Source organism: Rhinatrema bivittatum, chromosome 15 (assembly GCF_901001135.1).
Source record: "Rhinatrema bivittatum chromosome 15, aRhiBiv1.1, whole genome shotgun sequence".
NCBI lineage: Eukaryota > Metazoa > Chordata > Amphibia > Gymnophiona > Rhinatrematidae > Rhinatrema > Rhinatrema bivittatum.
In genome coordinates, this window is record NC_042629.1 from 56,084,776 (window position 1) to 56,097,778 (window position 13,003).

At 48.6% G+C, this 13,003-nt stretch overlaps 1 protein-coding gene across 10 annotated transcripts in view; it reads right to left on the reverse strand.

The window, feature by feature from the left end:
- ATP13A2 (ATPase cation transporting 13A2) overlaps nucleotides 1-13,003 on the reverse strand; it is a 135,288-nt gene that overhangs the window by 18,753 nt on the left and 103,532 nt on the right. For 9 of the 10 annotated variants that reach the window (XM_029577867.1, XM_029577863.1, XM_029577865.1 and 6 more), the window contains 8 exons: nucleotides 12,839-12,943; nucleotides 11,486-11,642; nucleotides 9,306-9,426; nucleotides 8,629-8,753; nucleotides 7,061-7,224; nucleotides 4,409-4,519; nucleotides 3,688-3,767; nucleotides 699-851 (listed from right to left, as the gene is read on the reverse strand). In XM_029577867.1, the coding sequence (XP_029433727.1) occupies nucleotides 699-851; nucleotides 3,688-3,767; nucleotides 4,409-4,519; nucleotides 7,061-7,224; nucleotides 8,629-8,753; nucleotides 9,306-9,426; nucleotides 11,486-11,642; nucleotides 12,839-12,943 (1,016 nt within the window). Of the gene's footprint in view, nucleotides 1-45; nucleotides 465-698; nucleotides 852-3,687; nucleotides 3,768-4,408; nucleotides 4,520-7,060; nucleotides 7,225-8,628; nucleotides 8,754-9,305; nucleotides 9,427-11,485; nucleotides 11,643-12,838; nucleotides 12,944-13,003 lie in introns of those variants that run through there. The other variant, XM_029577871.1, reaches the window with a different exon arrangement.

The following is a 13,003-nucleotide window of genomic DNA, read 5'->3' on the forward strand; positions in this document are numbered from 1 at the left end:
AGAAAGAGGAGAGAGAAGCAGCGATTAGAGGGAGCCGGGCAGAGACGCTGCAGCCCTGCTGCTGGGGCTGCTCATTATATTCTCTGGGGACCAAACTGCCCCTCACAGTGTGAACTTGGACAGCAGCAGTTATTTATCCCTGCGTACAAGGTTTGGACTGTATTTAAACTCCATCATGGAACCCGGGGTGGGGAGCGGGGGAAGAAAAAACACACATTAGCGAAAACTACCCCTTTACCACCACCAGGAGTCACAACATCTGGATCTCGAATGTTTCATACAGTCTGCATGGAATAAACTTAAATTACCACATACCTTCCCCTGCAAATACAATTAACAGCACAGCAGAATCTCTGTTAACCAATTGTCTCTCATAGTCCACTATAGGATTCATCTTCCTTACACAATCGAGGCAATTCCCATTATTCAACGGGAATCTGCAGAATGGACATCTAATCTTAGAACTAGTAAAAAAAAAAAAAAAAAAAAGTCTTTGGCACTGTTCTACAGTGCCAAAGACTAACACCCATGCAAAGTGGCTTTTCGGGTTGCCCAGATGCTGCGCACGCGGCTGGGAAGCTGCGCTCAGCCGTGGAGCTTGGAGAACCACCCCAGGAGTTCCGCAGCGGCCTCACCTCTCCATCCCTCCCAGTCTGCTGCGGAGAACGCAGGAAAGAAAAAGGTGGGCTGCAACTCACCGGATAACCAGGGGAACACACTCGATGTTATCCGTTTTGGAGGTGAACGGCGAGGCTACGGAGGCTTCAGCCTCAGAGAGGGAAATCCCCACGTCGGCAGCTTTCAGCGCCCCACAGTCGTTGGCACCATCTCCGCACATTCCAACGCAATACCTGCAACCGGCCAGAGCAAAGAACAGCAGCTCAACGACCGCGCGTGTCCCAGGATGCAAGGCGACAGGGCAAAGTTGTCAGAAGTTTTGCTCCCGCAGAAGAAGTGCACCAGTTTTACCCCTGGTGTTTTTTTAACCCCCACCGCAAATACCGGCATAATGTCACCAAACATTGCAGCAAATTTTGCACTGGAACATACGTTTTCCCTAGAAAGCTTTTTCCTTCCCGTGATCCTCCAGTGAGTCTCTGCTGTTGATTTAATATTTGCACAGTAACTTACACCTGCTTTTCCTGTTTTTTGGGGGAGGGGCAAAGTTCTGTGCAAGGATATGTAAACATGGTCTACATGCACTGTTTCCCTCCTCCCCTCCCCCGACCTAAACAAGCCCTTGGGAACACCTCCTCTTACAGGGGCTAACAGTATGCACATTTTGGCATAAAGCAAGAAGAGTCCAGAGAGCACAGAAAATTAATAGGGCTGAAAAAAAGGCCCTTATCTTGTCCCCCATTAAGGGCCCGATGCAAAATCCAGCACGTAAAAACATGAATCCAAACTGGTCGCACGTTTTTTTTCAATGCTTGCACATCCCCCTCTCCTGGGCGCCCAGTGCAATATGCAAATGAGCTGCTGCGCTAAAAGGAACGCGCTAGGGATAAATTGTGTGTCCCTAGAGCATCCATGGCATCGGACACCCAGGAGATGTAGCTATTCGCGGGCTTCCTGTGGTTCCTCCTACTTAGTATCGTAACGAGATTAAGTAGGAGGAACCTTAGAAAAGCAGTATTTTTTGCTTTTCTGTGGCGCTTTGGGGTACTTCAATACTTAACACCAGCTCAGGGGCTGGCATTAATTTTTGTATGTTAAAACGTGCACGCCAGGTTGGCGGTGATTTTTTTGCATCAGGGCTAATAGCCTGCGATGAGCGCTATCAACTACATAGTGGTTTGGATGTGCTAATCCCATTACTGCATCGGGAGTTATTCTAGCGTATCCAAAATGCGCATCAGGCTGTGTACTGGGCTGAGCGCACTATATTGCAGCGGCCCCTAAATTTGTAGAAGCTCTTTCGTGGTGGGAATAGCTAATTAGAGTTAAATGTTAATGTCTTAACCTCTCAATCAGAGCTTTTTCATTGTGGTGTCACAACAATGCAATAAAGGAAAGTCTCTACGGAAAAACCAAAATATGGTCCAATACAGTTCTAAACCAGGGGGAATTTCCCCATTTTCCAAGGAATCTGTATCCTCCCCTTCGTCTGTGCCGTCCGGGTCCCTGCCAGGGGTACCCTTGGTGAGGTGACGCATGCCTCAAGGTCTGCCGATGGGACTGGAAGAGAGAGGACTTACTGGCTGAGCCTCCGTCTGGACAGGGGCAAGTGAGGTAGCAGACTGCGCCTGTACGAAGGCTTGAAAGCCCTGAAAAAATTCCACCCAAGAGAAGGCAGCTGGGTCCATGCCTAGCCCAGGAGGCTGAATTTCCCTCTCTCATGGATGACCCAGTTCCGGGGGTACTCGGATACGGCATACTTCCAGTTAAGTCTGTGGCTAACCTATCCTCTGGATGGAAGGAGCCGGGCTTAGCAAAGTCCGGGGAGGCCATTTCTCCCTGAGCTTCCTCACAGTGCTGACATAAGCAAGAATCCCGGTCAGACTGTACAACCCTAATATGCCAAAGCCATTAGCGGCGGTAACTGTGTGTTCTGTGGCTCGCGCTTAAAATTCTATGCACACAGATTTCGGGTGCCTTGGAGGGACGCGGAGAGTTGCACAAACAGCCCGTGCGCCCGGCTTTACCTGTACTCTGCGCTTAGTGGGTTGTGTGTGTATGTATGCGTGGGACGTTATGTGCACAGCACATGCGCAGAGCAGACGCACAGCACGTATCAACTTTCTATGGATGGTAACTCGGCATGCGCAAAGACGCACGCAAGATGGCGCAGCCTACATCGCGGTGTGCCGACCAAGCCTAAAGTGGGGCCTAGCAGCTGCTCAATCCACTCTGAAGCCCACTTCCCCTTACCCCAACAGAAGCAATGTTGGTAGGCGCCGAGCAAGGAGATAGGAGGAAGTCTTCGAAACCCCTCCAAATGCCTCTGAATCGGGAGGTAAATCTCTCTCTCTCTCTTTTTTTTTTTTTTTTTTTAAGTTACCTGGGCTCAGTGCTTAACGACGGAGTACAGAGACGCACTCCAGCTGCGGAAGGAGAGGACTTTGGATCTCACCGCCATGCTCGGCTTCCTGCACTCAACACAACTATCCAAACCACAACACAAGCAGAAACAAAGCAGTGATCAACCACATACTGGTCACTACACCTTTGGGCTGATCCTATCTAAAAGTCATATTTTATCATGTTATCTTGCAGTTCAAAACCTCTGCGAAGACAGCCAGGGGAAAATAAAAATCCCAAGTCACACAGGAACGTTTTACAATTTGTGAAAGATTAGTTTAAAGATAATCCATCAAACCATATAACATCACAAGTGCAGACTTCCCATTCACATAACTTTCTGACAGCAGATCGATGTTAGACGCTTGGCATGGGAGAAACATGATTGTCGGGATCAACTGGCTAACATCTGAAATTAGCAGGCCAACCTGCTTAAAAATCTGCCCCAGTACTGTCTGATCCTACTGGAGAATCAACAAAAAACGTGAAACGCAAGAGGACTATGAAACGTGCTTCTTTTGTATTTTCCATCTAATCTTTATATTCCGCTTTTCGTCATATCAAAGCGGATTACGTTTGGATACTGTAATTATTTCTCTGTCCCCAGAGGGCTCACAAGCTTAAGTTCGTACCCGAGGCAATGGCGTGCACTTTTCCAAAACTTACTTCAGGTCCTGCAGACTGTGCACCAGCTGCGTTTTTTGGTCAGGAGACATGCGGGCGAAGATCGTCCCCCGCACCAGCACCTGCAAAAAGCCATAGGGTTTTTTTTTTGTGCAAGAAACATGGTTATCATTGTCCTCAGAAATCAAGCATGAGTTCACTGGTCAAAACACAAGATGGAGATGCCCCAAAACGCACAGCACACTGTGGTGGATGAGGATGGGAAAAGAAGGGTGCGCGGGGTTACCACTGAACCATGACAGCTCACCAGAACTCTTACATGGATCTGTTTGGCAGTGCAGTAACCTTGGTACACCTCAGACACGACTGAAGGCGACGAGGTTCGCTTTCAACACAACCAGAATGTCAGGCCACAAAGGTTACCTCAGTGCAACTGCTCCCAGAATCTTTCCCATCTAGGACCCACGTCTGAGCTGTGATCAGCCACAGCGACTGAACTCCATGTCCAGGGGTGGTGCTTTTCACAGCTGCAAGGTTTGCATTTTTAAACTACTTTAAGAAGAGTCATTTCACCGTCCCCGGATTTGCACTTCTGTTTTGAGTGAGCAGACGGCAGACATAGATGCATATTATTCTGGGCCCTCAGTTTGGGAGTCCCCCCATCAAGACCATTCTATCCCACCCCCAAATACCTACTGTGGAAAGGAAGGGGGAAAACAGCACGGAATCAGAGAGGCGCGCGGGCATACCGAGGCGAGCTCACCTTTGGCATCAAGTCGGGAAAATAATCGTAGACGACAGCAAAGGATTTCCCATTCAGTGCAAAATGGTAGAGGCCTGGATCAGAGAGCCGACCCTCCTGCTGGTACAATCCCTACAGAAGAAGCACAGCCAACAACTTCCTTTCAGGGTTTGCAAAACAGGATGCGTGATCAAGACATGGCAATCTGCACTCCTGCTTATTGTTTTGGAAGCCCCTTTTGTAAATCTTTGGATGGAGAAATCGTAGCAGTTGGGAGAGCAGCCATTTCACGTCAGAGAAGATTCAGCCTTAAGAAAGGGGAGGGGCTGTTTCTATCTTATACGGAAGACAGAACGATCTGGGAGTTTTATTTCTAAAAATACGTTTCCTGAGGGGATCAACCAGAGGACTAATATTTTTCTGATACATACTCGTGAAAGTTCTTATAATTTTCATCTTTGGATAAGCTGACCTTTGATTACAAATGATTCATTTCATTTGATTGGCTCTTGTTCTTTCTCCCTTCCCAGTCCCTGTTTGTAAACTTTTCTTCTTCAATAAGGGGTTACGGTCATTGCACATTCTCTTGTATGCGAATATGCAGCACTTAGATCACACACTGGGACATGATGAGCATTTTTCTTTTAAGCTGATCCCGATGGTGGCTCGTAAAATGAAAGTATCCTTCAATGATGCGTTCGTCTCATCAGCCAAAGAAACCGTTTAGTACAATTATTTTTTGAAGATCACAGCAAGGTTGATATATTTATGAAATCAAAAGTTTATTTAGATAACACAGTTTCTCTCTAGTGGAAACTTGAATGTATTTTTGGACATTCTGTTTTTGAAATCTTTTTAATGGGCGATTTTCCTCTGTGTGTTTGCAGCTACATGTTTAGTTGATGGATGGCTTGTTATAAGGTTTCCACTTTCTCCCTGATGGAGCTGTTTTCAGCAAAACACCAGGGCCATGTCAGAGTTAAACTGAATTTTGGGGTACCCATCTATTCCAGCTGTGGACTTACACTGGTCAAGCCTGTTGTGGACTTCTCAACGTCAGTGAAGGGATGCAGCAGTCAGAGTTTTCAACCGTTTTGCTGGTTACACCTTGGGATGGATTTGCTTAGACTATTTACACCTTTGAGATAGGCACCTAGTTCCTTGTTTTTCATATTTATAAAACCACCTATTCACTTATGGACTTCTAGGAAGATACAAAAACCTACAAGGCTCAGTATCCAAAGATATCCAGGTATCTGGAGGCTCTGATCTGGGTTGTAGGTGGGGACATAGGGTAGTCACGATAGGCTGCACATGAGAAAGTCATCCTCCCTCATTTTTTGGTGGTCTCTGCTAGTCACAGATAGTTTCTACTTTAATTTTGAAGTGAAGGGAGAGGCAGGCCTGGTCTACCATACACGTCAGCAGAAGGCTGTCCCTGCCATGGGTCAAGGTCCCTGGGTTGAGGCATGATTGAACATTAACTTGTGCTATTGCTGGTATGGCTACTGAAAGTGGTAAGACAACACCGTGCCCCCCCACCCCCCCACCCCACTGGAGATGCTGCAGCTCCCTCCAAACGAGGGTGTCTCGCTGCGATACTCCAGAGTCTCAGTGAGACTCATTCACTGTGTCTTCTGGGTCTGAGATGCAGTGTCCACAGTGCAACCCATGGGCTTATGCCACCACCACCCGAGGCTCTCCATTCTCTACGCCTGTGAGCAAAAGACTAGCCTGCTGCATAAACCGACAAAGTCAAGTATATATTATCCACAAGTTTGCCTCATATAAGAACATAAGGCTTGCCATACTGGGTCAGGCCAAGGGTCCATCAAGCCCAGCATTCTGTTTCCAACAGTGGCCAATCCAAGTCACAAGTACCTGGCAGGATCCCAAGGGGTAGAGAGATTCCAAGCTGCTTATCCCAGGAATAAGCAGTGGATTTCTGCAACTGCACCTTAATAATGGTTTATGGACTTTTCTTCCAGTAACTTGTCCAAGCGCAACTATACTAACATCTTTCACCACATACTCTAGCAACGAATTCCACAGCTTATTAGTTTAAATATATCGCCTAGTAATTTTGTTTTGTGTCCCGTAGTCTTTGTACTTTTTGAAAAAGAGTAAACTGATTGTTTACTTGTTCCAGTCCACTCAATATTATATAGACCTGTATCATATCCCCTCAACCGACTCTTCTCCACACTGAACAGTCATAACAATTTAAGCCTTTCCTCATAGGGGAATCATTCCACCCACTTTATCATTTTGGTTGCCCTTCTTTGTACCTTTTCTGATTTTGCTATATCTGTCATAAGATGTAATGACCAGAACTGCACACAATACTCAAGATGAGGTTGCCCCATGGAGCGATACAGAGGCTCTCTGGTTTGTTCTCCATTCCTTTCCTAATAATCCCGAGCATTCGATTTACTTTCTTGGCTGCTGTGCACACTGAGCAGAAGATTTCAACGTATTTTCAACTATGACACCTCGATCCTTTTCATGAATGGTGGCTCCTAAATGTGGAACTTAAAGGCAACTTCCTAGGCCTGTTTGCATAATTTTAAGACAAGTCCTGGAGTTACAGACTAATATAGATTAAAATTAGATCTGTGCAAATAGTAATAGTACTGAATTTGCTCTCATCTCTGCAGAACAGTCAGGCCTCACCTCTCCTATTCTGCCCTGCCCCAGGGTGGGCTCAGACAGTATGAATTTCAGTGTAGCGGGCTTGTTGTACATTGGCGGAGAGGCACTGACAAAGATGACACGCTCGCTCTGCTCCACCATCCGACAACCTCTGGCGACGTTGACCGCTGTCAGCATATTGTCTCCTTAAAAGAAAAGGGGAAAAATTATCACATTTTTGCTGACGCTCACTGAAAAAAAATTTTTTTTTTTTTAAACATAAAAAAGAACCAGCTGCAAGACTAGGAGGCCAGGCAAATGGTCCAAATGTGAGATGTGAATCAAGGGGACATTATAGCACCGTTCTCTAAAAGCGCCTCCCATTCATCTCTGAGCAGCCCATGTGGCTAGTAGCCACATGAGACAATGACATGTCAAAGATACAGAATCAGGCACTGCTGTGATTCCCATTCCTGGCTCTTCCTATTGATCTTAGATTGATTCAATTTGGAGGACATGGAATTTGTGCCTGCTACTTCCTAGAAGTTAGATCTAGTCAAAAAGAAAAGTGTTTTCTGTGTGTTTCCAGATCACAAAAACACCCAACAAAGATGCTCTCTTGGTAGGCTGTGGCTCTCCCACCACTCTCTTCCTCTTAAGGCACCATCATGATTGCAAAGCCTCTGGAAGCCAAGAGAGAAAACAGGCAAGACCGCAAACCATAACAGACTGGGTCTTGTCCACGCAAGCTGTGCTCGATGACTTGAGAACTCAAGAGTTGCGTCTCCCATATTTACCTGGATGCAGTGCCATGCTATGGAGCTTGGCCGCTAAATAACTCACCATGCTCCAGTAAGTTCAAGGAGCGGTAAAGAGCCGCTACGTTCCACTTACAAAGACTGCACCCACTCACTGAGAAGACAGACTTTAACCATGCACCTAAACCACAGCAATACTATACAAGGGTCTAACAATTAAGGCCCTCCACAAACTTCAGGTAATATAAAACTCCACTGCATAACAGACAGATGGATGCAAATGGCACAGACATATCACACACACACACCCCCCCCCCCCCCCCGTCCTACATAAGTGCCGATTATCTACACCACACTGAACAAAACTCCATCTTCAAAAGAACAAACACCTGCAACGGATCCATTGCATCTGAACTCCCTCCCGGAAGAGCTCAACACACGAAGCCTTCCATTTCAGGAAGCAATTAAAAGCCTGGCTCTTCTGCCAAGCCCAACCCAGAACTTTTAAGATGCTAAACTAACTACAAGAATCTACCATCATTATCTGAAATACCTTAAATGTGCTGCTACAAACTAATGCTTGGTTACGATGTTATGAGTTAAGTCACCAGCATCTCTGCTGAGTTGCTGGTAAAGCTTAGTCAGTGTTGATCTATTTAAATTTAGTCCTAAGGTGCACCTTTTTATTGTCAAGTTGTACCATGAATTTTGCTGCTATTCTAAGTTTTTAATACACCTTTCTTGTGGAGAAGCTGCAATGACCTCTGTTTATATGCTGCTATTCTACTATGCTGAAAACAACTTTGGATGAATTTCACACTCACAAATCCTTCTCCCTCTCCCCTCCGTTACCTGTCACCATGACGGTTCGGATGTTGGCATTGCGCAAGAGGTGGATGACTGGTGTGGTCTCCAGCTTCAGAACGTTCCTCATCACCAGGAATCCCAGAAAGGTCATCCCACTTTCTGCAGAATCTCTGAACAAGAGAAAAGCCACAGGTACTTTTTAGGCCTGCTACCTGCCCCTGTAAATTCATGCCAAGCAGCGAGCGCAAGAGGCATTGCTTGATGCTTTCCTGATAGAGGCAAACCCCCAGCCCAGGTCCCTGCTTCTGGGGCTGGCTGTTAGCCCTGTGCGCACGCAGCTCACGGTCAAGGGGGCGAGAATGGATGCTTTTCTACAGTAGTAGTGCCTGCCGTGCGCACAGATTTTATATCCTCTTCCTTCCTGTAACACCCAGCTGCGATTACTGGTTTTAAACAGGAGGAATGCGAGAGCTGGAGATATCTGCGAGTCTAGAGAGGCCACTGGCTTTGATAGAACAGACAGGGGGGCATATCGCAGCAAACCAGGGGACACGCAGGGCCAATGTCATGGCGATGACTGAGTTAGGCGAGTCGGGAAGGGATATAAAGATAGGTGGGAAATCCCCCTGGGGACCTGCAAATGAAGACTAATGGCAAGAGATCCCAGCTCTGGTACCAAGTGTGCAGGAAGACCATAAGAGGGCTGGGCTCACATACAGTACCTGGTTAGCTGCTGGGCATCCTCAAAGCTCCCGATAGCGTTCAATGTTTTAAACGCAAACCCCAGGACTCTGTATCCATCAGTGGTGTAGAATCGCAACATTTCAGAGAAATCGGCAGGAACTGTGTAAAAAAAACAAAAACAAAAACAAAAAAAACCCAGCAAGGTTGAGATATTTACTGCTGTGTGTCTGTCCTCCTAAACAGAAGAGGAGTTTCAGACAAGCCGAGGTTCCTCATCTAGAAAAGCTCTCCGTTGTTGGGAGCCTCCACTCTGTGCCAGGAAGAGGAGCAGCAGTGGTGATAAGCAGGATAAGGAAGCAGCACGCAGCCTGCACGCCCCTCTGTCCCGACACACACACAGCGTGGAAGCTTCCGGCAGAAGCAGAGCGCGCCCGTTGCGGGATCAGGGCGCGCACCCAGGTAGGCACTGCATGAAAGAGCACAAAAAAAAAAAGCGTTTCCTACGTCATCGCTGATGCACCTGATGGGGGGGGGGGGGGGGGGGGGGAAGACCTAATCTCTCTCCCACCCCCACCCCAAACACTCACAAGGCCAGGCAAGAAAGCTAATGTGCCTTTATTCCCAGCACCATGGATCCTACAGTAAAACCTTGATTTGGGGGGCATATTTCCAACAGTGTTTAGAGAGAGTTTTTCAAACTGTCCACAGAAATGCCATCTGCAGGTTCCTTTTTGCCTGCAGACTCTACAACTCTGAATGGGCTCTTCCATACCTCCAGCTGCTTCCTGCTCTAGTCCTCCCCTCTTGCCTCGTTTGTTCCCTGTAATCAAGAGCTCGCGAGCACCTCCCCAGCACTATCAGCCCGCGCCAGTCCAGCCGTCATCTTCAGTCGTTGGCTACCTCACTGCTGGGAAGGATCACGCTGCTCCGGTGACAAAGATTGTTCAGTGTCCAGGGAGCCCGACAGTCCCACCAATCCCCCTCCACTAAAAGCCTCTGCTTTCCGCTTGAGGAGAAAGGAATCTATAGGGTCAGGCAGGGGGCAGGACTGCAGGAACCTTGGGCTAAGTGCACGCCTTCCTTTTCACAGAGGGCAATCATCTCATCAAATCAGGAGTACTGCTCTCCTGGTGCTTCCTCCAGCTCCCACACTGCAAGCCTTTAAAATTCCTCTCCTTATAAAACGTTGCATCGGTCGGTCTCAGACGGCTTCGACCCTTGGGCCTCACCTTTTACTCTGCTCTCCCCGCTAGCCTTGGAAAGATGGCCTCCGCCGCGTCTGCAAGCCGCTCTCTCCGGCATCCCCGGAACGGCTATGGCGTTGCCTACTGCCATGTTCCTCAAAGGGCCTCCCCTAGGGTGCGCCCGCACTACCCGCGTCTTTATTCCAGCTATGGTGCGAACCTCGGGGGGCGTCCCCCTCGAGTGACGACACAACATCCGGGTATTTAGCCTTCGCTGGTTTGCTAGCTCGTCGAGTTAGCAAAGGATTGGATTCGTTCAGTCTACGCTGCTCTGCCGCTTCCGTGCTGCCGCTGGAAGCTTTTACTCTGCCCTTCGGGGTAACTACTAACCTGGGTACCCGCTCCTCGGGGGCCCTTCCTCTTCTTTCAGGTGCCTTACTGGGATCAGGTACTCTCTCCTCGAGGGCCTGCTCTCCCTGCCTCGGTGCCTGGGCCATCTACTTCTGCCTGGTGGAAACCTTCTACATTACAGCTACCATCTAGTGAGTAACCTAATTCTCAGTTTCTCTCATCTACAGCTTTGCCGTGCTGGGAACTCTACACCGGAACCTCCCTATATCAACTTGGTGAGACGGGTCCCCTCTGCCGAGGGTCCCTGGACTGCTACTTCAGAACCTGCTCACTACTGCCACCTCTGATGGCTTAACTTCTGCTGTATAATAAAAGACAATTCAGCGTTTGCGCGTCCTGAGCCTAGCCCAGTTCTGTGGCTCCCCACGGGGCTCCTCCCCGTGGGCGTCGTCATCTTCCACAGTACCCAAGAATCCACTCAAACACCTCAAAACCAGAACAATAAAATGCTGCGCAGCACTCAGAATCCACCTTACCGAGCGTCCAGTGCCTGTACTTTACTATTTTATTTATTTATTTAAAAGTATTTATATACCGCTTTTCAAATAGAGTTTTGTCAAAACGGTTTACAAATATAGATTTAAAAAAAAAAAAAAAGCAGCATCTTCCCATCCCTGCTTTACCTGTTTCCGGTTTACAGAGGCTGGCTACCATCTCCGGGGCCCCTTTCATGTACACCTCTGGCAGCGCGTCACCGGCCGGCTTTGCGACGACGCTCATTCTCTGCAGGGACGAGGAGAAGGGAAACCGGAGCAGGATCCCAACTGGCGTCTGGTGCTTCTGCGAGTGGGGGGGGGGGGGGGGGGGGGGGGAGAAAGAGAAACCTATCACGTCCAGCTGCAGACCCGTCTCTGCATTCACATGGCTGCAGGGAAGAAGGATCCCACAACCGGAACCTCTCTTGCTTTTACCATTTAAATTAGCCACAGGTCAACAGATGAGCCCTCTGCTTTACCAATGCTGACGGAAGAAACCACAGATAGGCCCGATTAGCGCCAAGTAAAAGCTGGGACGGCTTCATAAGCTTTGAAATGGTAGCGCAAAATGCCTCCCACCCTGCAGCTTTTGGTTGTCCGTTTACAGGAGACATTAGTACTGGGGGTTGGAGAGCCTCAGACCAGTGCCTCCCAGAAACAGAGTGAGGTTAGTGGTGGGAGGGGAGCGGAGAGCGCAGTATCTGTAAAGGCTGGCCCAGAAGCACTATAGAAATGAAAAGCAGTGGCGCTAAGCTCCTACTCTTGAGGATGACTAGAAATAGAGGAAAATGATCGCCCCAGGTCACGGCACTGCTCCTGAATCGGTGTCTAATGCCGAGGTCCCCCACCAGCGCGCCACGTGGCAACCTCTGGTTCTCCGTGAAACTTAAGCCGCCCAGCTGAGGAGCAAGGCAGAGGAACACTGCTGCTGTCTCCCCTCTCCTCTCCCTGCACTATATCCCTCCCGTGTCTTACCCGCTGCCTCCTCCTTTCTTCTGAAGCCTGAACCACAGAGGGTCTCAGACTATGGAGGGGGGGGAGGGGGCCCTGCACAGTTCTGACTTAGCAGGGAAGCTGCATCTGAGGAAAAGGTAGCAGGTAAGACACCCTGCTTGCCAGAAGCAATCCCAAAAAGGGGGTGGGGGGCAGGGAATTCTTAATGCCAAAGTGGTGGGGGATGGGATGAATGGGAAAGGGATGATGAGTTACAGAGCAAAGGGCAGGGAAGTGATGAGAGGAGAGAGAATGTGATGCCACTAGGAGGATGGGGGCAAATGGAAGGCGAGGATGTCAGCAGAGTGGTAGTGGGGGGGAAGGTGATGGCGTGCCATGACATGAAGAGAGGTTGGAATTACTGGCCTCTGTCTGACTTTCACAATCCCCATTACCTAATCCTAGGATCCACAGCCCCTCTTCCTCTCCATCCAAGGTTACCAGCCTGAAAACAGCGCACGCACTGAGACCAGGAAACCAATAAGCAGGATCTTAAAATCCACTCACTGTCCCATGAGGCTGCTCATCCAAGGGAGGGGGCTTCATGACTGCTATAACTTTCATCCCAATTTGCTCTGCAGCTTGCACATCTGTTGCATTATCGTCCAGAGTCTGAAACAGAAAGTTACAATTACAGTACAAGGCCTCTGCACAAGGGTGTGCTGTACCTGG